The sequence below is a fragment of the Marmota monax genome, unplaced genomic scaffold (genome assembly GCF_021218885.2).
Source record: "Marmota monax isolate L192 unplaced genomic scaffold, Marmota_monax_Labrador192_F-V1.1 WCK01_AAM20220418_F8-fsc00017, whole genome shotgun sequence".
Lineage (NCBI taxonomy): Eukaryota > Metazoa > Chordata > Mammalia > Rodentia > Sciuridae > Marmota > Marmota monax.
The window spans coordinates 17,850,562-17,876,246 of NW_026695241.1; the positions used below are offsets into that span (position 1 = coordinate 17,850,562).

Below are 25,685 nucleotides of genomic sequence, written 5' to 3' on the forward strand. Positions count from 1 at the left end.
CCACACCCAGTTTATCTATCTTTCTGTCTATTTCCATACTGGGGATTGAACCCAGAGGCTCTTTAACCACTGATTTGCATCCCCACTCCTTTTTATTTTTTATTTTGAGACAGAGTCTCATGAAGTTGCTAAGAGTTTCGGTATAATGCTGAGGCCGCCTTAGCCTCCTGGATTGCTGGGATTACAGTGCCACTGTGCCCAGCTTATTTGATTTGTTTTTAATGATTAAAAATAAATTTTGACTTAATTCTTTTTTAAATATTTATCTTTTTAGTTGTAGTTGGACACAATACATTTATTTTATTTATTTTTATGTGGTGCTGAGGATCGAACCCAGGGCCGCACACATGCTAGGTGAGTGCACTACCACTGAGCCACAACCCCAAACCCTGGCTTAATTCTTTTTTTTTTTTAAGTATTTTTTAGTCGTAGATGGACACAACACCTTTTTTCCTTCCTTCCTTCCTTTCTTTCCTTTTCTTCTCTGGTTCTTTCTTTGTTATGTGGTACTGAGGATTGAACCCAGTGCCTTACACGTGCCAGGTAAACACTGTACCACTGAGCCACAGCCCTGGCCCCTGGCTTAATTCTTAAAGTATATGTTGACCTGCAGTATAAAAGGTTTTGACCCAAAAGCCTAAATTTGGGGGGCTGGGAGTATCGCTCAGTGGTAGAGCACTTGCCAGGCATACATGAGGTTCAATCCTGAACACCATCAACAAAATAAAAAGAAAGAACAAACCCACATGGTAAAAGTCGAAGTTTTTAAAAGCTTGCATCTAGAATAACTCAATAAATAATAAATGGTGGCCTAGTGTTTTGCATGATCTAAAACATACCTGGCAGCTGCTATATCATGAAGGTTTTTATTCCTCTAATCTTGTACCAGTTTAATGCTAGAGGAGCCTTAAAGTCTGTTAGGCAACTTCTAAGTAAGAGCCTAGAGAACTTGGAAAAACCCTATTCTTTTTCATGTAGTCTGCCAGGTTCTGTTAGATACTTCCTTAATGTAATTGTCTCTGACCTGTTTCAGTTTGGGCTAGTTGCTCTCCAAGACTATTGTACAGTTGCATTCTGGTCCTTCTTCTTCTTCTTCTTAGTTGCTCTCCAAGACTATTGTACAGTTGCATTCTGGTCGTTGTCCCCCTCCCCCTCCCCCTCCCCCCCCCCTTTCTCTCACCTCTGACTTGGATTTCTTATTTCATGAATTCTGTATCTTCCTCTTTCTTTATATCCTTCCTCATACTGGTGAAACTCATTATACAGTGCTTTCCTTGGGGTGCAGGGTAGATGATTTTTCTGAAATTGTCAAAATATATTTGGATATCAGAAGATGTCTTTGATCAACTGTATTGCTTCAGTATTAATTCTGCCACCACCACACTATGGGTTGAACATATTTTCCTTGAGAGTGTGAGGATGTTGCATCATTGTTCTCTGGGATGAGGGGTGCTGATCAGAAGTGTAATGCTGTCTGGTCACCAGTTTTGTGTATGCCATTCATTCTATCATACCTTCTATCTGAAAAGTTTATTGTTTAAAGCCTGTGTTGGGGGGTAGACAATACATAACATTGTTAATAATCCTAGAAGTACCAAAAGATGGGTAATGAAAAATCTGCTTCCTATATACATTCTCCAGCCTTCCAGTTCCCCTCCTACTGTGAGGAATGTCACTGTTGTTTGGTCTTTTTTTTTTTATTCCCCCTTTCCCTTCCTCTTACTCCCTTCCTTCATTCCTCCTGTCCTTACTCCCCCTCCCCAACAACCCCCTCCTTTCTTTCTGTGTCTTACCCTGAAAGCATCCAAGACCTTCTCTTTCCCTTGAGTACATCAAGAATTCCCATTTGGGCAGGGTGGGGAAAAAAATCCCATTTGTGCCTTGGTATGAGTCTTTCTTTTTCCCACTAATTGTGCTGATTTGATTCTTGCTGGGTTCTTAAATATTGAAGAAGCAGGTCCTTTGGTTTTGTGCCTCTTCTTCTTTGGCATTTTCTCAACTCTCACTTTCAGAAAATTTATGTATAACCCCCTAGTATTCACCCTCTAATTGTCTTCCTCTCCTGTGTTTTTCATTTTTCCTTTTGTTTCTGAGAAATTTAGTATGCGAGCCTGTCTGTATAACCTTACCTTTAGTCACCATTTTTAGCATATGCATACTTTTATATTTGGTGTCCCTGAGTTAAGAATAATTTATTTGTGGAGGTAAGAAAAGGCAAAATTACTTGCCTATTTCTATAGGGGTAGGAATGAGGCAGCGTCTATGTTCTTTTTGTTTCTTTTTTAACAGCTTTATTAAGATATAACTCACATCCTTATAAGTGTGCACCTCATTATTTTTTCAAAAAGCTGTGTAACCATCACCACACTCAATTTTTATTTCCCCTGAAAGAAACCCCATGCCCTTAAGCAGTGACTGGATATTCTCCCCTCTTTCTACCAAGTTCCTAGCAACCAATAATCTACTTTCTGTCTTTTTGGATTCACCTATTTTGGACATTTTATATAAATGAAATCCTGTAATATCATAGTCATTTGTGTCTGGCTTCTTTCACTTAATGTTTTTACAATATTTATCTTTGTTATAGCATGCATTAGTACTTTATAGCATACGTCAGTACTTCATTCCATTTTATGACCGAATAATAATCCATTATGGAGTATTCTACATATTGTTTATTCATTTATCTCCTGGTGGACGTTTGGGTTGTTTCTATTTTTGAGTGATTGTGAACAGTGTGGCCAGACACACAGGAGTACAGTTTTTATGTGACCTATGTATTCATTTCTCTTGGGTATATACTTAGGAGTGGAGTTGCTCCATCATGTGGTAACTCTACAGTTAACTTTTTGAGGAATTGCTCTTTTCCAAAGTGCTGCAACATTGTACAATTCCATCAGCAGTGAAAATTTCTGTGTTTGTAAATATCATCTTTCAAACAGTCACTTGTTGCCTTTCCTTAACCCTTGCCTTCTCTTATTCCTGTTGTCTCTAACTTTTGAGCCTCCACTGGATTCCATACAATGAATCTGCTTGATTCTCACTGAACCACGTTCACTCTGTAAGGGCATAGATATGGACCTGTCACTCTAAGTCATTTCCCACCTGTTTTGGTTTTCTAGGGCTGCCGTAACAAAGTGTGAGAAACTGGGTAACTTAAGACAGTTTATAGTTTCATCATTTTGGAGGGTAGAAGTTTGGGGTCAAGATGCCATAAGGGTCATGCACTCTCTGAGAGCCCTGGAGACTTTCTTGCTTGCTTCTGTATTGCCAACATCTTTGGCATTCCTGTCTTGGGGCCACACAGCTGTCTTCCTGAGTATCAAGCATTGTCTTCTGTCATGCCTCCTCTATGTACATCTGTTTCCATGTCCAAATTTTCCTTTCTTATAAAGATATTATGGGCTGGGGATGTGGCTCAAGTGGTAGCGCACTCACCTAGTGTGCGTGAGGCACTGGGTTCGATACTCGGCACCACATACATATAAAAATAAAGATATTGTGTCCATCTAAAACTGAAAAAAAAAAAAAAAAAGATTTTAGCACCACCCCAATAACCTTGTTTTATCTTGGTTACCCCTGTGAAGACCCTGTTTCCAAAGATCAGACTCTGAGGTTCAGGAGTTAGAACTTCAAGATATCCAGTTTTTTGTTATTTTGTTTTGGTCCTGAGGATTGAATACAGGGCCTAACACATGCTAATAAGTACATACTGTGCCACTGAGCAATACCCCAGCTTCTCAAAATATCTTTTTAGTGAACAGAGTTCAGCTATAACACCATCCTTCTGTACATTTTCCATTTTCATTAATTGTGTTGAAGATTGCAGATATTTAGTAATGAATGAAAAGTAGAATTTTATGTTTTTGTTTCTTGCTCTTCCATTTGTATTGTGATGCTTTTCAATAGGGAAATGAAAATAAAACATTTTTTTCCCTAAAAGTCACAATGACATTTATTCAGTATTGTATTTTCCTTTTGGGAGAGATGATAGGAGGAGGAAGGGACAAAAGTGTCTCATTGGCGTCCCCAATGTGTATAAACTTAGGATAATATAAGCGTAGGATGAAGTGGCCAGGCAACCAGGTGGAAGGTTCCCAATATTTTCTGACCAATTTCTATAATAAAAATGATAAGATGTATATGTGCCGAGCTCATGGTAACTAGTAAATGTCAGCTGCCATTTCTAGCTGGGTTCCCCACAGGCTAGGTTATACCTAGACATTTCATCCCTTTCCTTTCAGGGAATGAAGCTTGCCTAGAAAACTAGGAGACTTAGAGTTCAGTACAGTTTGGATAACAGCTGGCCTGGCCTGGCAGTTTCCACATGGAGGGCCATGGGCTGCAACTCTTCAGTGCACAGTCTTCTCTTTTTGACGATGATAATTGTAAGGAAAGAAGTGTGCACACTTTCTGGTTTCTCAGGTGGTCTTCAGGATCTTTTAATAGCCTTGCTGTGCTCAATATCTTGGAAATCCACCTCATTCACAGCTAGAACTTGGTCTCCTTCTTGAAGTCCTGCTCGATGTGCATCTGAGTCAGGAATCACTTTGGAGATGAAGATGCCTAGCTGGGAGGCCTTTCCTCCTCTGGGGATTTAACAGTCCCAACTGAGCTCCAGGAGGCTTTTTCAGTGTGACAGTTTGGGGCAGAAACTGGGTTAATTCATTGTCGTAGTCTGGGTGGTGTACTCTCTCATGATGAGGAATCCATGCTGGGGGATTTTCACAGGCAGGCAGGAAAACCACTGGATAGTTGTCAAGGAATTTAGCTGTCCATCTCAGGCAAGACCCACTGCTTAAATGCCAAACCACCTCACCGGCAGGAAACCCTCAGTTACCCAAGGCTCAGCTCAGGGCTAATAAAACCCAGAACCGGAATGAGTAAAACATTTTATTCTCCATCTTTAAAACAAAAAGGTGTAGTTGACATTTGAGAAATCATAGTCTGTTTGATCTAATGTAGCTAAGGAAGCATTGTATAGCAGTGATGTATAACACACAGGATTCCTTCTCCATATCTTTTTTTCTCTGCGATGCCATTCAGTTCCTAAGGGTTTGAGTACCAATGTAAAAAATCACATACAAGTTTACTAGTCAGATCAAAGAAAGAGAAGGAGCTTTTTAACCTATCTGTTGCTCCACAACAAACCAACCCAAAGCTTAGTGGTTTAAAATAACAATAGAAATTTATATGCTTGTGATCCTGCAATTTGGAAAGGGTTCAATGCTATTGAGTGGCCCATTACAACTGAGGACAGAGGGTGGCTTAACTTAAGGTGCCTGGTACCTCACCTAGGTGGTAGAAATGCTAAAAGCTAGTTTCCCCAGCTTCCCTCTGCTTTCCTTCTTCTCCTCCTTCCCCTTCTCTCTACTTCCATGGTTTCTTATTCTTCAGAGACCTCCCTCTTTCCACACGTTTTATCTCTACAACAGACCAGCTACACTGTTTTGGATGGCAGATGGGGGGAAAAAAAACAACTATTTTTTTTAAAAAATGTTTTTTTAGTTGTAGACGAACACAACACCTTTATTTTAAATCTATTTTTTTGTGGTGCTGAGGATGGAACCCGTGTCTCACACGTGCTAGGTGAGCGCTCTACCACTGAACCACAACCCCAGCCCCTCAGAAGCAAATCTTGCTATGCCTCTTAAGGCCTAGAGCTGGAGCTGGTGTGTAGAAATATAAAATTGTTTTTGCCAATTCTCTCACCAGAGATGCTGAATCTAAATGTATTTTATCTATTTTGTTCCTGATAAGCCATTACTCTTCATAATACTGACTCTTTTATAGACCATAGAAAAGGTCACAACATATAGATTGGTTTCTGTTTGAAAAGTGGTGAGTGATTCTTAAATTCAGGATTTTATGATATTGACTTTGTTAACTTCTTCACACAGGAAACCTGGACAAGCATGAAGAACTAGAGAAGCTTGTAGCAAGGTTTTTGGGAGTAGAAGCTGCTATGACATATGGCATGGGATTTGCAACAAATTCAATGAATATTCCTGCTCTTGTTAGCAAAGTAAGACACTTTGTCATTCATAAAAATTCTCTCATACGTATCTTCTTTGGTTTTCAGAAGTATTCAAAGCAAGCCAAAGTGACCATAACTTGACACTACACATCATTGTTCCAAAAATATTTCTATCGTGGAGTCTTATATCAGTTGAACCTTTCTTGTAGAACCCATGGTCCTTTACTTTTCTGTTAGATGAAGCTTACCTTCTTTTTTTTTTTTTTGTATTGGTGATTGAACTCGAGGGCACTGGATCACTGAGCCACATCCCCAGCCCTATTTTATATTTTATTTAGAGACATGGTCTCACTGAGTTGCTTAGTGCCTTACTGTTGCTGGGGCTGGCTTTTGAACTTGCAATCCTCCTGCCTCAGCCTCCTGAGCTGCTGAGATTACCCGTGTGCACATTTTATTCTCCATCTTTAAAACAAAAATGTGTAGTTGACATTTGAGAAATCACAGTTGTTTGATCTAACGTGGCGAAGGAAGCATTGAAAAGCAGTGATGTATAACACACAGGACTCCTTCTATCTTTTCTCTCTGCAATGCCATTCAGTTCCTAAAGGTTTCAGTACCAATGTAAAAATCACATACAAGTTTATCTTTCTCTTTTTTGTTTGTTTTTTTTTGTGGTGACGGGGATTGAAGTAAGGGCCTTGTGCATGCTAGCATTCTACCAACTGAGCTATATCCCCAGCCCTTACCTTCCTCTTTTTAACATACAGTTTTGAAGGGAGTCTAATAAATAAAAACTTCTGAAAGACTAAACTTATGAAAGTTTAGTTCAGAAAGTTATTTAATAGATGGATTATCCTAAATTGAAAAATATGAAAGTATATGTCATCCTAACATATAGACAAGTTATATATAAATATATATGTAGACATTTATGTATTTTTCCATCCATCCTATAGATAGAGCTTGTGAGTAGATAGTTAGAAGACAGAAAGGATAACATACTTTGTATATTGTGTTTTAGCAGACTGGCAGTCAGCTTGAAGGACCCTTGACATCATTTTAACATTGATGTCTAGGAATTGTGTATTAAAAAAGTAGTGGGTTAACTCAAATAGGAGGTTTTGCTTGTTTATTGGTTCATTGTGTGGTCATACTTAGCTGTGTGACTGTGAACGTGTCAAGTAACATTTCTGGTCCTTAAACTTTCCTTCATAAATGGATTATTCTAACTCTAATTCAGTTATACAGTTATGTGGTTCTGTAAGGTACAAATGGGACAAATAGAAACCAAGTAACAGGAGAGTTTGGGTTTAATTTACTATTGACATTATAGTAGATGTAAATAATTTATACCTTCAAGTAAAAAACATTATTATATTAGGTAAAATTAAGTAGGCTTTCTAATATAAAATGAGAGTCTATTTTAAATATAAAGACATCAAGGTCAAAGAATGGTTGGGGAAGTAGCTCAGTGTTAAGAGTACTTGTTTACCATGTGCAAGGCCCTGGGTTCTATCCCCAGCACCACCACCAAAAAAAAAAAAGAATGAAAAAAGATATATCTTGCAAACAATAATCAAAAGAAATGTGAAGTGACCACATTGCATAAACAAAGATTTTCAAACAGGTAATATTTCTGAAGATAAAGAGGATTACTGTATATGATAAGAATTAATTCTTCAAGATATATAGGTACCTAATAACAGAGCTTTGAAGTACACAAAACAAAAATTGATGAAGCTTAAAGGAGAAGTATACAAGTGTAGAACTCTAATTAGATATCCACACCCCTCTATCAATCAATAGAACTAAACATAAAATCCATATGGATATAGAACACTTAGAAAATACTTTCAACCAGCTGACCTGATTGACACTACTCAGACACTTCACCCAACAACAGCAAAACATTTACCGAGAGTGAGACCCTAAGTAACCTAGTGAGACCCTGTCTCCAAAAAATAAATAAATAAATAAAATAAACAAAACCCATACTTCAGACCATTAAACAAGTTTTTGTTCTCTGACCACGGTGAAATTAGGAGTCAGTAACACAAAGATATCTGGAATATCCTTAAATATTTGAAACTTAAACCACACATTTCTGGATTATCCATGAGCCAAAGAATAAAAAATAAGGGAAGCTAGAAAACATTTTCAATTAAATGGAAATTAATATCACAATTTGTTGGGTAAAGGTAAAGCAGTGCTCAGATGGGAATGTAGAGTGTCAAAAGAAAATGTTTTTGTTCATTTGTGGGGGTTTTTGTTTTTTGTTTTATGTTTTACACTGGGGATAGAACCCAGGGTGCTTAACCACTGAAACACATCCCCAGTCCTTTTTATTTTAATTTTTTTTTTTTTTAAGACAGGGTCTCACTAGGTTGCTTGGGGTCTCACTAAGTTGCTGAGGCCAGCTTTGAACCTGCAATCATCTTGCCCCAGCCTCCTGAGCCACTGGGATTACAGGTGTGCGCCACTGTACCCAGCTAGAAAACTTTCTATCTTAAGAAACTAGAAAAGAGCAAACGAAACCCAAACTAAGCAGAAGGAAGTATGCAATAAAGATAAATGCAAAAATCAGTGAATTAGATACTAGGAAATCAGTGAAACCAAAACTGCCTCTTGAGAAAGTAAATAAAATTGGTAAATGTCTGGCCAACTGATCAGGATGAGAAGACACAAAAGACCAATAGCAGGAGCAAGTGAAGGTGTCGCTCACTGCCTCCAGAAGTCAAGGGTAATGAGGGAATATGAGAACAACTTTACGCTAGTGAATCTAACAACTTGGATTAAACATACAGATTCCCTCAAAAACACAGTGTGTGGTTCTTTGACGTCACATTGATTATAAGGCATTACTGTCCTTTATTTAGGAATTAGAATTTTTATACTTAGAACATTAGATAACTTTATTTTCTCCCTGTATGAACACAAACTCTAGCAAATTCCTATCTAATAGATTTCTTCTCTATTTACATGGGAATGTACTACCTTAAAGATTTGTCTTCTGAATCTCAAAACATTGTAGTTGAAATGTTACTAAATATCCTTTAACCTGTTAAGGGCAGCAACTGTCTACTTCTCCTAATTCTTTGAATCTGGTACTGAATTTCTCTGTGAGATGGTTGATTGTTCATCTTCGATGCAGGGAGGGCAGTTTGTTGATAAACACAATGTTCTGGAAGCAGGAGCTTTTTATCGAATGTGCATTTTGATGACCTTGAGCAAGAGAGTTATCCTGACTCAGTTTCCTCTATGTAAAGTGAAGATGATAATAGTACCTTCTTCATAACGATTGTTATGGCAATTAAAAGTATTAATGCATCTAAATCTCTGAACATGTTGCCTGAAATATATTATGCACTTAGATGTCAACTGCTGATATTTAATATTTATTTCATTTTTTTAAACCAAGGATATAATAGTAGGATATAATCTACTAGGACTCCTAGTAGATTAGGAGGGGAAAAAATCAGATTGAATCATACAGATGGTAAACAATGTTATCTAAAAATAGATTATAAACAAAAAGGCCATAATGATACTGCATATTTTTCCAGATAAAGAAATTAGCTGGAGAGAGACGAAAATAAAAGAATGTACATAACTAACTGCATTCAGTTATTGTAGCTCCTCAGTCCTTTCCAATCTGTGACAATCCTGTCTTTCCTTGTAGACTGTCTCAGTTTCGGTGTGTCTGCTCTGTCTCATGATCGACTGAAGCAGTGTATTAAGAACACCATGTGCCCTGTAGGGTGCACAGTATTGGTGTATGTTACTGGGCAATTCGCCTTTCACCTACTAATTTTAGTATTCATCTGTGGATCTCAACTACGGCAGTTATTACTTTGATGTTCTTACATTAAATTTTCTACTTTTCTCCTTCAATACTCATTTGAATTGTGTGTAAGGAAGAATTGTCCCCTTTGTATTTATATCACTATGTATTTGTGACTTTTTCATTATTTGGGTAATAATCCAATATGATTGCTTCTTTTTGTTACCTGAATTATTTTAGTTTTGGGCATTGGGAACTCATTCAGGAAGGCTCTTGTGTCTTTAGAATATGCAACAACTTTTTCATTTTTTAAAAGTACTTTCTTGCTTTCTGGCATATTAAGATGATCCAGGCTTAGCCAGATGCAGGAGTGCACACCTGTAATCCCAGCAACTTGGGAGGCTGAGGTAGGAGGATTGAGAGTTCAAAGCCAGCTTCAGCAACTTAGCAAGGCCCTGTCTCTCAATAAAATATAAAAAGGGCTGGGGGTGGTTGTGGCTCAGTCGTAGAGCACTTACCTAGAATGCGTGAGGCACTGGATTCAATCTCTGGCACCACATAAAAATAAACAAATAAAATAAAGGTATTATGTCCATCTATAACTAAAAAAAAAATTTTAAAGGGGAGGTATGGGGGTATGGCTCAGTGGTTGAGAACCCCTAGGTTCAATCTCCAGTACAAAAAAAAAAAAAAAAGATGTTCCAGGCTCAGCTTTGTTCCTTATCCTAGCTTTCGGATCAACCAGAGAATTGTATTTAGAAGACAGGATCTGGGAACCAGGTGTGTTTATTGCTATGGGATTTTACTGCTTCTCAGGCCTTAGTGGATACAGATAGAACATGCATATGTGTATACTAACTCATGCATACAAACACAGCTGTGTGTATGTACACATATGTATATAATAAATGTGAATTTTTAAAATCAGAGGAGTTTGTATCCATACCTCTAAACCTGCCTTTTATTTGGTACCAGGGATCAAACCCAGGGGTGCTTTTCCACAGAGCCACATCCCCAGCCCTTTTTTATTTTGATATAGGTAGCTTTTATTTAAGTAATAAAAAACTAGCACACAGTAAAAAATTCAGATACCTGCTATTACAATTTTCCTAAATATCTGTCCAAGAATATCCTGTAATAAATAGGCATATGCTAATCCATCTTCTTCCTTTTATTCTTATGGGAGCATATTGTAGACTGTCTGTACCTTATATTATTTTATCTAATCTGATTTTTTTTGAGATAAAAAAGGTTTATTGCTTTTCTAGCAAAGGAGAAATACAGGGGATTCCTGTCCCAAAGGTTGTAATTCTGCCATCTGCAGGAAAAGGGGGTTTTTAAAGAGGCGATTCAGAGAAAATGATATCTAATCGGATATTTTAAAGCTGTTTTTTGACAGAGAAAAAAATCTGTGCATTAAGAACACCATGTGCCCTTATAGTGGAAGGACTCCAGGAGAGATGGCCTAGTATAAATTAGGGAAGAAATAAAAAACCAAGAGCATCAACCTTTTCCTGTTGCTGTAGCATGAACCATATTTACATGTGAAAGTAAAGTTTTTCCAGAGATTTTACACACCATGGGATATAGGGTTTATAAGTGAGATCCTTCCTGAATTCCGAATGATATGGTTAGTAGAGAGAAACAGTGCCCCATTTCTACAGGCTTAACTCTGAGATGCCATTTCCTACAAGTAAACAGTACAGCATATCAAAATTCAGTTGAAATATTCTCAAATCAATAGCACATGCCTGTAATCCCAGCTGCTCAGGAGGCTGAGACAGGAGGATTGTGAGTTCAAAATCAGCCTCAGCAAAAAGCAAGGCGTTAAGCAACTCAGTAAGACCCTGTTTCTAAATAAAATACAAAATAGATGTGGCTCAGTGGTTGAGTGCCCTGATCTCAATCCCTGGTACAGAGAGAGAGAGAATATTCTCAAATCAGAGAAAACCAAATCTTTTAAAGATGGTCTTATTCATATGCTAAAATCTTATGATTTTAGATATGAATAAGAACCTCTTGCTGTGTATCTGAATGTTTAGGTCCATCACAGAATGAAGGTATTAAATAGGCTAGGATTTTGCATCGATTTCTAAGGTATCTCTGCAAAAACAAATACACTTTTTAAAAAATCGATCACTTTGCTGTTGTGTAGGGTTTCCTTAATAGGGTTTAATTATTAGTGACTGTAGCCTTTTGTAATTTGCATAATTAACACTTTCCCCTCCATCATCTTACCTTCCTATGCTTGTGGTTTTGCAGGGTTGCTTAATTCTGAGCGATGAGCTAAACCACGCATCGCTGGTTCTAGGAGCCAGACTGTCGGGGGCAACCATTCGAATCTTCAAGCACAACAGTGAGTTTTGTCATAGAATTCACTATATGCTTTAGGTTTAATATTCTTTGTGTCAATGGTAACATTACTTCTATTAATAATAGAAAACATAAATGAAGCTAAATAGAAAATTTAAAATGTTCTTCTCCTGTTTTTTAAAAGTTGTGCACTTCCTCATTGGAGTAAAAACACAGATCTTTTATGCAAAATATGATAGTCTCCTTTTAATTGACTTTCAGGTTTTCCATTCCATCTTCTTGTTTGCAAATCTCTTGTTAAAAAGTATACATAATAGATGCCTGAAGGGTATTGAGATAATAAGTCAGGATTCTTGATCTGTAGGATCTCTGGTTAATAAAGATTTAACAGTTAAACCAGCATCTACAATACAATAGGCAAGTACGGAGATCTGGATATGTACAGATACTGTAGGACCTCAGAGAAAAGTGCCAGAAAGCAAAAACCTGCTCTCCAAGTGGAAATATCTGTGTACTATTAAATAATACACAATACAACATAATTTTCATAGTTAAAATACACACAGTGAGAAAAAGATTACTGCACCATATGTTTAACATCTTTTGCCAAAATGTGTGTATGTACAGATCAAAAGTCTAGAATAGTATATTCCAAAATGTTCTTTACCTCTGGAGAAAAGGATTATGGGTCTTAATGACTTTCTTCTGTTTTTCTTGCCTAAAATGTATTTTGTTTTATCAAATGAAACCTAAGGTGTAACCTGCAATTTCCTTTTTTTAACAATGTGAACATAGATTGTTAGTAGCTATGACTACATCCTCCTTTAATGCCAGTTTGGCAATTATTTCTGATTTTGCCATAAGTGAATCCGCCCCTCAGTATGAACCTCAGATTGTTTCTAAACTTTTCTATTAGAAACTGCACTTCACTCCCATTTTTGTACAATCATCTGATTAGTGCCTAGCAGTCTCAGAATGCTTGAGTAAGAGAGTGTAAATTTTTAATCCTTTTCCAAATTGCTTTTAAGCATTATACAAATAACTCTTTCTAATCATTGGACAACATAGGTTATTATGAATCATTTTAAATCTTTTTGAATCTAATTAGTAAATAAATAATACATTGATTTTTATTTCTTTGATTATTAAGTGTAAAGCAACTTTTTATATAGTTATTTTATATACTTATTTACTGGTGTTACTTTATAAATTGGCCACTTTCAAACTGTTTATCTTTTCCTCTGATTGTAAGAGCCCTTTATATATAAATTTGCACCATTTTTTAATTTATTTTTGACTCTTTTTTTGTGTGTCTTGCTATGCAGACACAAAATTATTTTGTCATGCTTGTTGGGACTGTTGGATTTTACTTAATGTCTTCCTCATTTCAAACATTAAGTTGTACTTTTCTGGGAGTTTTACTATATATTTCAACCTAAATTTCCGTGAAATTTGAGGAAATATATAGTAAAATTTGAGGAAATAGGGGAAAGAGATTAAATGTTTTTTTCCCAAATAGATAATATGATTAAGCATTTTGTTATAGATATTTCTTCTTGTCTAAAACTTAGAATCAATATTTATTTTCCTCTTCCTTTCTGTCTATAAACATAAGAAACTCAAATAACAAGTATACACTTGTCTCTGGCTGATTGCCACACATTGCTATCTGCAGAACTATAGACTTCAAATTAGGACAGATTGGGCTGGGGTTGAGACACAGTGGTAGAGCACTTGTCTAGCATGTGTGAGGTGCTGGGTTGGATTCTAAGCACTGCATATAAATAAAATAAAGGTCCATTGACAACTAAAAATATGTTTTTAAAAATTAGGGCAAATATACTCCTGTACAGAGCATCTTCTGTCTTAGGAAGGGTGCAAACTGCTTTATTGCAAATAGCTGAAAGTTTAAGCACAATCTCAGCCTCTGGTTATCATATTTGTGTTTGTGTTTTGTGTTTTTATTCCTTTATTTCTCCTTATCACAGTTCTTTTATGAAAAGAGCAAACATGTAATTTTGTAAACCCCTTCTCCAGTGATGAGCAATAAAAAATGCAAATTCATATTTTATGGTGAGGTGTCTCCTGCTACTATTAAATATCCCCCAGAATTGGGGATTAGATTTGGGGGAATTTTTTAAAAAATATTTTTTAGTTGTTGATGGACCTTTATTTATTTTTTATTTTTTAAATTCTTTTAAAAGAGCGAGAGAGAGAGAATTTTTTAATATTTATTTTTCAGTTTTCGGCAGACCCAACATCTTTGTTTGTATGTGGTGCTGAGGATTGAACCCGGGCGGCACGCACGCCAGGCGAGCGCCCTACCGCTTGAGCCACATCCCCAGCCCCTGGACCTTTATTTTATTTATTTGTATGTGGTGCTGAGAATCAAAACCCAGTGCCTCACGCATGCTAGGCAAGTGCGCTACCACTGAGCAACAACCCCAGCCCCTGGGGGAATTTTTTAAGATTCATTTCAGAGCAAATATTTTAAATATGGAGGTCATAATGGTGGCAACAGTCTTCAAAGCATTTGTCTTTAATAGGAACTTTACCATATGATCCTCATAATGGTAATACCAGGTCGTGTCCTAGGCGGATTAACCACCTTAAGCACTAGCAGAGCCACAGAACTTGGTTATGTATGAATGGCTGAGGAAGTTGAATAGGGAACAGTCTCAACTGCTTGCCAAGCTCGCTTAAAACATAGACACAAGCACCCAGATTGGTGTATTTTAAACCCGGTACCAAGATTAGGCTATTAAGGCTATTTAACAAGCACTTATTGAGTACATCCCAGGTGGAAGGAAGTAGAGACTACACTTTGAAGTATAGGTATACATATTTGTGATGATTTGTTCACACACTTTTTATTTGGTACTGGTGCACATTAGGCCAAGCACTGTCACTGAGCTACATTCCCAGCCCTTTGTTCACACTCTTGTTCAGTCTTCTTTATGCTCTTCTTTATGAATGACTCACTAGGATTAGAGATATACTTTGATTCTACAAACACAGAAAAGCTAACTTGAAGGCAAAGTATTTAAGATGAAGCATTGGTCATTTCATAAAGCATGGTAAGCAACTGAAGCAGACAGTACCCACAGTTATTTAATCATGTTGATGGTTTTGAATATTTGTCATATTTAGGTTTCAGTTAAAGGTGGCAATAGTTCACCATTTTGCCCTAGTCTTATTTTGCTTGACTCTATTTTTGTTCGTGTTCTTTGCTATTCAAGACACACTTCCTGAATGAGTAAGAAATGTGTATTTGAATTTTTGGAAGAAAGTTAGGAAAAAGGAAGATTGTCTATGACTCAATTCTTTTTCATGTACTTGTAGATATGCAAAGCCTAGAGAAGCTATTAAAAGATGCCATTGTTTATGGTCAGCCTCGGACACGAAGGCCCTGGAAGAAAATTCTAATTCTTGTGGAAGGAATATATAGGTAATCCTACTTCACTGTCCTGATCTTTGTGACTTGGGTCCATGAAGTTCTAGAATTGTTAAGCTGAAGGAGGGAATGCTACATTGCACCCTCTGGAAACTAAAGAAACAGTATCATGACTTGTTGAAAACCCTGGAAGCAAAGTCAGCACTGGAATAGAAGGCTTTTTGTGTGTACACTACACAGTCTCCTAATGCCCATTCTCTTTGGGTCCTGTATTTTTCTCTTGGCAAGGGAACTCACACATATGGGCAAGAATATGGATTCTAATATGTCAAACCAAATTACATACCACTTAATTTTAAGAAATATTTTTCTTCGATTAATGTTGCTAGTCCTTATTCTTTGATCTCCTAATTTTTTACTCTTTTGTGTAATTTTAATTGTGTATGCAATGTAATACAAAAGTCTAATGTTGCCTGTAAGTACAAGGCTTTAGAAGACTCTGCTGTGACCTTAATTCTTTCTGTCATGTATTAGGATCTATTGTATTCTGGCACTTGTCTTAAAAGATCTAATCTCCTTTCCTCTAGATTTCTGCCAAGCCATGGCACCAACTAACCCTGTCGATTTAAAACCACAGGTGGAGTCGTTAGATGATTTAAAAAGAAATAAACTCACAATATGAATAATAAAGCAACAATTTCTAATTTTGAGAGGTTAAAAAGTCTCAATGTATATATTTTTTTAATCCTGTTTTGCCAGCATGGAGGGGTCTATTGTTCGCCTTCCTGAAGTGATTGCCCTCAAGAAGAAATACAAGGCATACTTGTATCTGGATGAGGCTCACAGCATCGGCGCCCTGGGCCCTAAAGGTCGAGGTGTGGTAGACTACTTTGGCTTGAATCCTGAGGATGTGGATGTCATGATGGGAACGTTCACAAAGAGCTTTGGTGCTTCTGGAGGATACATTGGAGGCAAGAAGGTGAATGGGCCATTAAAGATGAAAACAGGACGCCTGAACTTGGCAGTGTTTAGCAGATGAGTCCTGAACTGGGGTGTGGAGATCCTGAGTTTGTTTGTGGCTTAGCTCCTAGTGCCAGTGGGCTTCCCGCTTCAGCTGCCCGGAGAGTGACGCTGATGTCTCCTCACTGAGCTAAAGGCTGGTTCTGTTCATTGTTGGTTGTTTTCTTATTTGAGCTTCTTTCTAAACTACGTTCTGGTTTGAGATATAGAATACCCTCTTTTGTGAGAGGACACACAGTGCTGCTTCCTGTTGCCAGTCTGCTGCTGGGTTTCGAAAGTAGTGTTGTTGTCATGGGAGCTAGTGGGAACAGAAGCTCGGTTTCCCGGCCCTTGGACTCAAATGTATCAAGGGTGAACATAGAAAGAGGAAGAAAAAGCATTTGCTAGCTCTAGGGTGCTACAGAACATTGTATCTTTCAATTCTGAAATTATATAGTGAACTTTGAGGTAACTAAAAACCAATGTGGGACTGGGGATGTGGCTCAAGTGATAGTGCGTTCGCCTGGCATGAGCGGGGCGCTGGATTGGATTCTCAGTACCACATAAAAATAAAATAAAGTTGTTGTGTCCACTGAAAACTAAAAAATAAATATTAAAAAAAAAATTCTCTCTCTCTCTCTCAAAAAAGAAAAAAATCAATGTGGCATGGTGGCAATGGTGAACCAAGGAAACAGGCCTGGATTTGCCTCTGCTTGCTTTGTGAGACCTTCAGGAAAGCATTTAATTTTTCAGTTTCTTTGTCATTAAAATAAAGATAGATATGCCTAGCTCTTGTAATATTGTAATAAGAGTTTAAAATGATATGTGCCTAATACAACAGGGATGCACTTTGACAACATCCTGTTAAGAGAAAAGTCAGTCGGCAAGGGTCACATATTGTATGATGATTTTTCTTGAAGTTTTCTATTAAGAATAGGTGTAGAAACAGAAAGTAGATTAGAAGTTGCCAGGGCTGAGGAGAGGGAGAAGTAGAAGGGACCTTTAATGGGTTTCTCTTTTAGGGTGATGTAAATATTTTAAAATTAGATGCTGGTGAAAGTTGCACTATTCCAAATATGCTAAAAGCCACTGAATTGTACACTTTCAAAAGGTGAATATGAGCCAGGCTCAGTGGTGCATGCCTTTAATCCCAGTGGCTCAGGAGGCTGAGGCAGCAGGATCATAACAAAGTTAGCCTCATCAACTTAGGGTCTCATTAAGTTGCTTAGGGCCTTGCTATCTCAAAATAAAAAGGGTTGGAGGTGTGGCTCCATGGTTAAGCACCTCTGGGCTCATCAATCCCTGGTACCAAAAAATTAAAAGGTGAATATAATAGCATGTGGTTTATATTTTCATAAAAGTATTTTTAAAAATCACTGTAACATTAGGAAAAAATGGTATATGTCAGATATTCGTATATAGCACATAGTGGTAGGTACTCAAAAATGTTCTAAATTCCTGGTGTTGGGTGTCTTAAAGAATAGTCATTCTTTAAATAATTGGTTGCCTTTTAGGGAAAACACATTTTCAGTAGGTTTTAATCAGGTTTGGTGGATTTTATTCTCAAATGTTACCCTTTTTGTTAATGGAACTAGGCTTATTTTGGAGAGTTAACTGCTTTTTGGTAAGATTTATTCCTGTATACCAGAGTATAGAAAAGTAATATTCTGGGAGATCATTTAAGTATAACATTTGTGCTTCTGGGTTTGGGGGCATGTTTTTTACTATTTTAGAAGTGTTAGCACATGTTATACTGTATTTTTGTTTATTTACTTGGTTTTGGTAATAACACTTGTGTGCACATTTATTTATTTTGTATTTTTTTACATATATATTTAGCACCACATTATTTTTATGTGGTGCTGAGGATCAAACCCAGTGCCTCACTAGTGCCAGGTGAGCGCTCTACCATTGAGCCATAGCCTCAGCCCCACATTTTATTTATTTAAAGATTTAAGTGAAGTTAAAAAGTACCAGAGAACAGGGGTATATAATTAGTTGTTTTAGAAATCCTTGTAACAGGGCTTTACTTTATGCAGTGAGGTAGCATTGGTGTTCTAATGAAAGACTTATTTCTGCCACATTTATATAATTTTATAAATCTCCATATAACTGGAGGATATTCTGATGCCCTTAAAATCAATATTAGAGACTATTTATTTATTTATTTATTTGTTTATTTATTGCTGGGGACTGACCCAGAATCTCACACATGCCAGGCATTTGCTCTACCACCAAGCTGAACCCCAAGACTGAGTACTATTACTTTAAGGGTATAAGGATAAGCCTTGCAAGTATAAGGTGAGATGAAAGTGAAATTTTCTGTAATGCTTAGAAGTAAATCATTGTATCTAAAAGGGAAATCCAGAACCCTCCTTGTTTGTTGGTAACATTAAATAGAGAAAAGATACTTTGAAATTGGTTTAAAAAAAAATGAAACAAAGATTAAAAGCCTTTGTAGAGATTCTAACCCAGTTGTTGCTGACAGTACACTTTGACCCTGTCGGTTGACCTCACATCTCAGGTTAGTGTCTCTGCCAGGCCATTCAAGGGAGGTGTCCACTGGCACCTGGAAGGAAGGTAGTGACTGACATTGCCAGTAAATTAAAGAATTGCCTCTAATTATCTGCCTCTTTGAACTCCCCAGGAGCTGATTGACTATTTGCGTACACATTCTCACAGTGCAGTGTATGCCACATCTCTGTCACCCCCTGTGGTGGAGCAGATCATCACCTCTATGAAGTGCATCATGGGGCAGGATGGCACTAGCCTTGGTAAGTCTTTTTTTCTTGAAACATTTCCTACACTCAGTGAATATTTAGCAGCCAAATGTGCTCTTTTTTGTTAAGCTTTTTTCCTAAAAATAAGGAGTAAGGTTTCCTGAGGGGCAGAGTTGGCAGGCTTGTGAGGCCTTGGTTTCCATGGGCACTTTTCAGTGTGTTAGATACACAGGCGCTGAGAACTATGGCTCCCTTTCCATGGAATTTTCTGTTTACAGATGGCAAGGCTTTCCTCTCACTGTCCTGCATGCCCTCTTAACTTATGAGCAGCATGCCTTCAGGGTCTTCCTTAAATTGAATAATTTTACGGAAGATAAAATTTACCATGTAATGATGTTTCATTAATAGTTTATGCAAGAACTGCTCTTTCCGTGTATAAGAACCCTTGAGAGTTTCTAATTTAACATGAAATAGATAATGAAGGTAATAATGAATCTATTTATTTTGTCTTTGGTAGAATTTATAGTCCAGACTAGATACCTTGACTTGAACACTGAAATCAAGTATTACATTCACTTTCTGACATTTGACTTTTATTTTGTGTCACCAGAGGGCAGTATTGACTACAGACTAGTTATAATAAAATTGAGTTTTTGTTGTTTTTACTTTAAAAAGTATTTCTATTGCCAGTGTAAGATATACATTTAATTTTACTTGTTACTTTTTTTGCTTTTACAAGAATGACTTTAATAAAAGATTTTTTATTATTAGCCTTGAGCTCTTCACTCTATAGCTATATAATACTTTAAGATTGAAATATTTGTGCTTAAAAACAAGAACAAAGGGGTCCATCTGATTTTGATTAAAGTTGTTTTCTGAAATCAAAATTTTGCCTTAATATTTTTTCTATCAGTTATAGATCCTTGTTTCTAGGGAAAGATTTTTGGAAATAGTAAATTGTGATCATTTTTAATTTTATGAATTTGTTTCTTCAGGAAGAAAATATTTCAGAAATATTGCACACATAGCATTAGGGCCTCATGAGTACCAATAGCTACAATTTACTTTCCTCTTTCTGATGTGGTATTATTGAAAAGAGAATGCTTTGCTCTGAGAGAGAAGAGAGTGAGAAGGAGACAGACACATTAGCATTTCTTGAGTGACTTCATGAGGTATGTTCACCTTATTGGTATAGGGCACAAACTTGGGTGGTTAGGAAAGGACTGACATCTTTCAAAGTTAATATTGAGTCAGTACTTTGTCCTTTGCTAGAGCATGAATCTTGTGCCATACTACTTCTGGATAAATGACTTGTATGTACTAACCAATGACATCTCATGAAAAAATTAAGTATGGTGATTAGAAAAAGACTTGGGGCAGCACTTGTTTCCAGTTCTTTCTCTCCAGCCACCCCAAAGCTTAGTGGTGCAACACAACAACCAGTTATTTATGCTCAGATTCTGTGGGTCAGGAATTTGGTCAGGGCACAGCAGGGACGGCTTGTCTTTGCTGCGGAGTGTCTGGGACTAGCTTGGAAGACTCAAATACTGGAAGACTTAGATGACTTGGGACTGGGATCATCTGGTAGCTTCTTCACAGGACACCTGGGCTAGACTGACCTAGGCTAAGACAGGCTTAGCCATGATGTGACCGGAGTACCTTTATGATTCCTTTCCATGATATCATGACTGGGTAACAGTTTGTGAAAGGACACTTTAGAGAGCAGGCATTCCAAAGAACCTGGCTGAAACTCCATGACCTCTTCTGATTAGTTGTTAAATAAGCTCATTCATGACTAAGGTCAGGCCAGAATGAAGGGCATGGAGTATTAACCTGCACTTCCCCAACTCGAGGCATGTCAAAGAATTTGTGGCCATTTTAAAAACTTTTCCTATCAGCTTCCCCCACCGCCTTTATTTTATATATTTATTTATTTTTATGTGGTACTGAGGATCAAACCCAATGCCTCACATGTGCTAGGCAAGTGCTCTGCCACTGAGCTATAACCCCAGCCCCACTACCAACTTTTAAATAATTTATTTTAAAATTTATTCCCTGAAATGTTTAATTAGCATGATAACTTCTATTCATTGTTTCTCTGTCAAAACAGAGGTCAATAAAAATAAAAAAGTAGAGATAAATACCTTTTCTCCATAGCCTGCTATTGGATCTTAATTAAACTTGACCTGACTTCTTTTATCTGTGTATGTGTTAAGATGATATTTATTTTTATGACATTTTGAGTGCATCTTTTTATTGTCCTTGTAGAAAAAAAGCTCTGAACCCCGACAGTAGTCTTCTGATTGTGCCTTAAGGTGATCTTTCTAAAGAGAGACCTGCAGTTGGTTACCTGAGGGTGATTCTTTTTGTAATAGAAATGTCCTGCATCCCTTATGTTCAAGATGTTGAATTCATTAATTCTAAAAACATCAAGTTTCTTACTGCATGTTAGACTCTGAATCAGAATTCACAGAAATGGGAATACACTCAGACTATTTGAATTAAAGTATATACTTGAGCAGTATTGTGGGTGCAAAGAATGATTGGTAGTTGTGTGAGTACCAGAGAACACTGTAGTATAGAATGATTGAAGCTTTATTAATTAAGATATTTAAGTGCCTGCATTGTGCTAGGTGCTATCCAGGCACCTGTATTCATCAAAGGATAAAACATCCCCAAATTTCTGGGTTTTCTTTTGTGGGTGGAGGTCTGTGAATTACATAATGCTAGAAAGTGGTAAGAACTGACAGGTAGATAAGCAGGGAAGTAGGGGTTAAGAAGCTGGGGACTCACTTTGTCATTTTAAAGAGGGTAGTGGTTGTGGATTTTAGCAAGGATTTGAAGAAGGTGAGGATTTAGACATGAAAACCCAGGGGCAGAAGTTCCCTGAAATGGAGGCAACTCTGTGTTCAAGGAGTAGCAAGGTGGCCACTGTGGCCAGGGCAGATCTGTGTGAGGCAAAGAGTGGTCAAGGTTGGAATCATGAGGCCAGAGGCTGGGGTGGAGATTCTCATGGAAGGCAGTCTTGTCAGGGTACGAGGTTTACAGGGCAAAAACCACAGGCACTCGCTAGTTCCCTTGTCCTGTGTAGTATCAGATTCAAATTCTTGAATAGTTTCTGTGATCTGCTCAATATTGGTAGACTTGTGCCTGTTTCAGATAGGTTAAGAATTTCATTGGTCCTTCAAATTTCATGAAACGTACAGGAAATAACATGCCTTGTGCTGGTATTTTAATAATGATAGCATTTCACCTTTTATCTCACCTTTTTTAAAAAAATATTTTTTTTTGTTTTAGGTGAACATGGTATCTTTATTTTATTTTTATATGGTGCTGAGGATCAAACCCAATGCCTCATGCATGCTAGGCGAGCACTCTACACTGAGCCACAGCCCCAGACCCTTATTTCACCTTTTAAAAAGAAATCAAAAGATATATGAAACTTTTCAGCTATCTTTTCCTGATCCTGTGTCTCCCACCCACTCCCTAGAAGACAGTCGCTGTCCTGCAGTTGTCTCCCTCAGTGCTTTCATACTTTAGGGAGTGTGTTTGCCCATAAATAGCATATGGAGTACGTGTTCCCCGTTCTGGAGGACTCACTCTACTTGCTGTAATATCTCACAGAAATGTTTATGAGATTTAAGTGTATGAATGAAAACCCCATGTCATAAGTCTCCCTTGGCAGGCTACCCAAAGTGCTGAGCGTGAGTCTGGGGAAGCTGCTGCAGGATGTGTATTACTCATGAGGCTCTTTTCCTGAGGGGGGGGGGTGTCTTCTGTCTGCTAGAGTTGTTTGACTATGTTGTGTTTTATCCTGGTCATCTTCCCACATTATGACAAAAAATTTCCCATGATGTGTATAAAAGCTATGAAGAAAGTAGGTAAGCCCACGTACCTAAAGACATCTCTGAGTGAGAGGGAAATGGAGAAACAGTTGAATGCGTAAGTGGGAAACGTAGTGGAGTCCTTACTGTGCAGTATCACTGATGAAGACACACAAGTGTATTCAGTTTTTTTGGGGGGGGAGGATAAAAGGGTGTGAGTAGCATTTTTAATACTTTAAAAAATTTTTTTTAGTTGTAGATGGACACAATACCTTTATTTTATTTATTTATTTTAATGTGATGTTAAGAATCGAACCCAGTGCCTCACACATGCCAGGCAAGTGCACTATGGCTGAACCCCAGCCCCTATTAGAGCTATTTTTAAATGTTACATAATACTGCAACAGTGATCTTTGTAGTGTCTTCTTTGTGAGATTCTTTAGAGTGTATGTACCTTGCAGTGATTTTGGTAGACATCTTTAAAGACTTCTAAATTCTTTCCACTAGCTTCTATACATTTCAAGTTTCCCCACCCACTATCAGTATGTTACCAGAGTTAGTGAAGCACCAATAGGTACTGTCTTAAGTTTATGAACAAATTTCGAGGTTTAAGAAAAACTTTCTAAATTTACAAAGGTAACTATCCACTAGAAGAATTAAAAATAGTAATATTACAAAAATGATGGTGATTCATGGAGGAAAGGTGGAATGTGGAGAAGTATGAAGGCCTCAGACATAATCTAGGATTGATGACATAGGAAGCAGAGGTCTTTTCAACACTGGTGCCAACTACCAGAAAAGCCCGACATAGACTTCCTGGGAGTGGGATGGAGGTGGCTAGTGTTCAGGGAGAAATGTTTATTATTATTTAGTAATATTCTATGCTATTAAAACTTTGCCATGCAAATATATTACATTTATTATTTTATCAAAACTTTTTTATTGTTAGACTGCAGAAAGTATATTAAACGCTTAAGTGGAGGGTTGGGGCTGTGGCTCGGTGACAGAGAACTTGCCTTGCACATGTGAGGCACTGGGTTCGATCCTCAGCACCACATAAAAATAAATAAACCAAATAAAGGTATTGTGTCCATGTATAACTAAAAAAATATTTTTAAAAAACTTAAGTGGAAATAAAGCCTGCTTAAAATAATGTTAAATAAGGCTTAAATATTGGGGCTGGGGATGTGGCTCAAGTGGTAGCGCGCTCGCCTGGCATGCTTGCGGCCCGGGTTCGATCCTCAGCACCACATACAAACAAAAATGTTGTGTCTGCCGAAAAAACTAAAAAATAAATATTAAAATAAAAAAAAAATTGTAAAAAAAAAAAAATAAGGCTTAAATACATGCATGAATGGTATGTGGTTGGTATTAACAAATGTTTCCGACTTTCCTGTGAGAAGATGTGCTGCTTTGGGGGAGGGGGTAGCACTTTCAGCAAAGTCACAGCAGGCAAGGGAAGATGAGATCCATTGCCATCCTGCTTTGCAGGCATTCTCCTTCCTCCCACCCTTTCCTGCTTCCTATCCTTTCCCCAAGGAAGAGAGGGACATATGGCCTTTGGCCAGTGGATGTGGAGCAGCGTGTGACTTAGGAGTGAATGGAAATTGTGCCTTAAATGGCATTGTTGAGTTAGAACAGGCTTGTGAGTAGAAAAAGCTAGGCATGGGACATTCCAACAAGTTCCTCTAGACACTTGGAATTTTTTACTTCACATTAACACTGATGCACATCCAGCAATGAAAATTTGGCTCCAAAATCTATGATCAAGGCAAAATGACCAAGTCCACCAAAATTTTGTTTTGTTTTTTTTTCTTTCATTTTTCCAGAGCTGTACTTTGATGAATTTTATTTCTTACTAAAGGTATAGTTAACAATAACATGAATAACACCTGGCTTAGTGTCTGACATTTAGTATCATTTCAATAAATTTGTTAATTGAGTGCACACATGATCTACAAATATTCAAATACGGGTGGGCTTTATTGTAACATTGCTGCATAGTCTAATCTTGAGCCAGAATGGCCAAATCATGGAATAGCATAAACTAGACAGGTACATAGATAAATGTAAAATGATGACAAATCACTTTCCACATAGAATACTGAGCTTTTCTTACTTCTTAGTGTTTGAGGGTTTTTTGGGGGGCGGGGGGCGGGCAGCACTAGGAATTGAACCCAGGGCTTCATATATGTAGATCATAACTCTACTACTGAGCTTGATCCCTAGCCTTTTTTATTTTATTTTGAGGCAGGGTCTTGCTGAGTTGCCTAAGCTGGCCTTGAGTTTGCAATACTCCTGGTTCAGCCTCAGAATAACTGGGATTACAGAGTAGCTGTGATGAAAGGCATGAACCACCACTCCTGGCTCACTTCTTAGTTTTGAAGGAGCTGGGCCCATTCTGATGGTTGTTGGTGCAGAAGAAAAAAAAAAAAAATGAATACCTTAGGAAGATTGAGGTTTAATTAAAATTCATTTGTCCCACTGAATTAATTACAGTAATAGACTTGTTAATAAGGTAGAACTGTCAAAAACTAAGTTAGGAGAACTGAGGCACATTTTACAAAGAAGCATCTCACAATTCCCATGCCTGGGCAGAACTGTTGGAAAAATAACGTCTTGCCCTTGCTTCTTCTGGGGGTGACAGCTTTTAATCCTTGTTCCAAACAACCATGCC

General features: G+C 37.5%; 1 protein-coding gene and 1 pseudogene across 1 annotated transcript in view; one reads left to right on the forward strand and one right to left on the reverse strand.

Moving 5' to 3' along the window:
• Sptlc2 (serine palmitoyltransferase long chain base subunit 2) overlaps positions 1-25,685 on the forward strand; it is a 112,089-nt gene that overhangs the window by 48,721 nt on the left and 37,683 nt on the right. The window contains exons 5-9 of the mRNA XM_058577869.1: positions 5,901-6,025; positions 12,021-12,114; positions 15,414-15,519; positions 16,225-16,444; positions 19,112-19,238. Coding sequence (XP_058433852.1) covers positions 5,901-6,025; positions 12,021-12,114; positions 15,414-15,519; positions 16,225-16,444; positions 19,112-19,238 — 672 coding nt within the window. The remainder of the gene's footprint in view (positions 1-5,900; positions 6,026-12,020; positions 12,115-15,413; positions 15,520-16,224; positions 16,445-19,111; positions 19,239-25,685) is intronic.
• On the reverse strand, positions 4,353-4,779 carry LOC124090250 (PDZ domain-containing protein 11-like; annotated as a pseudogene).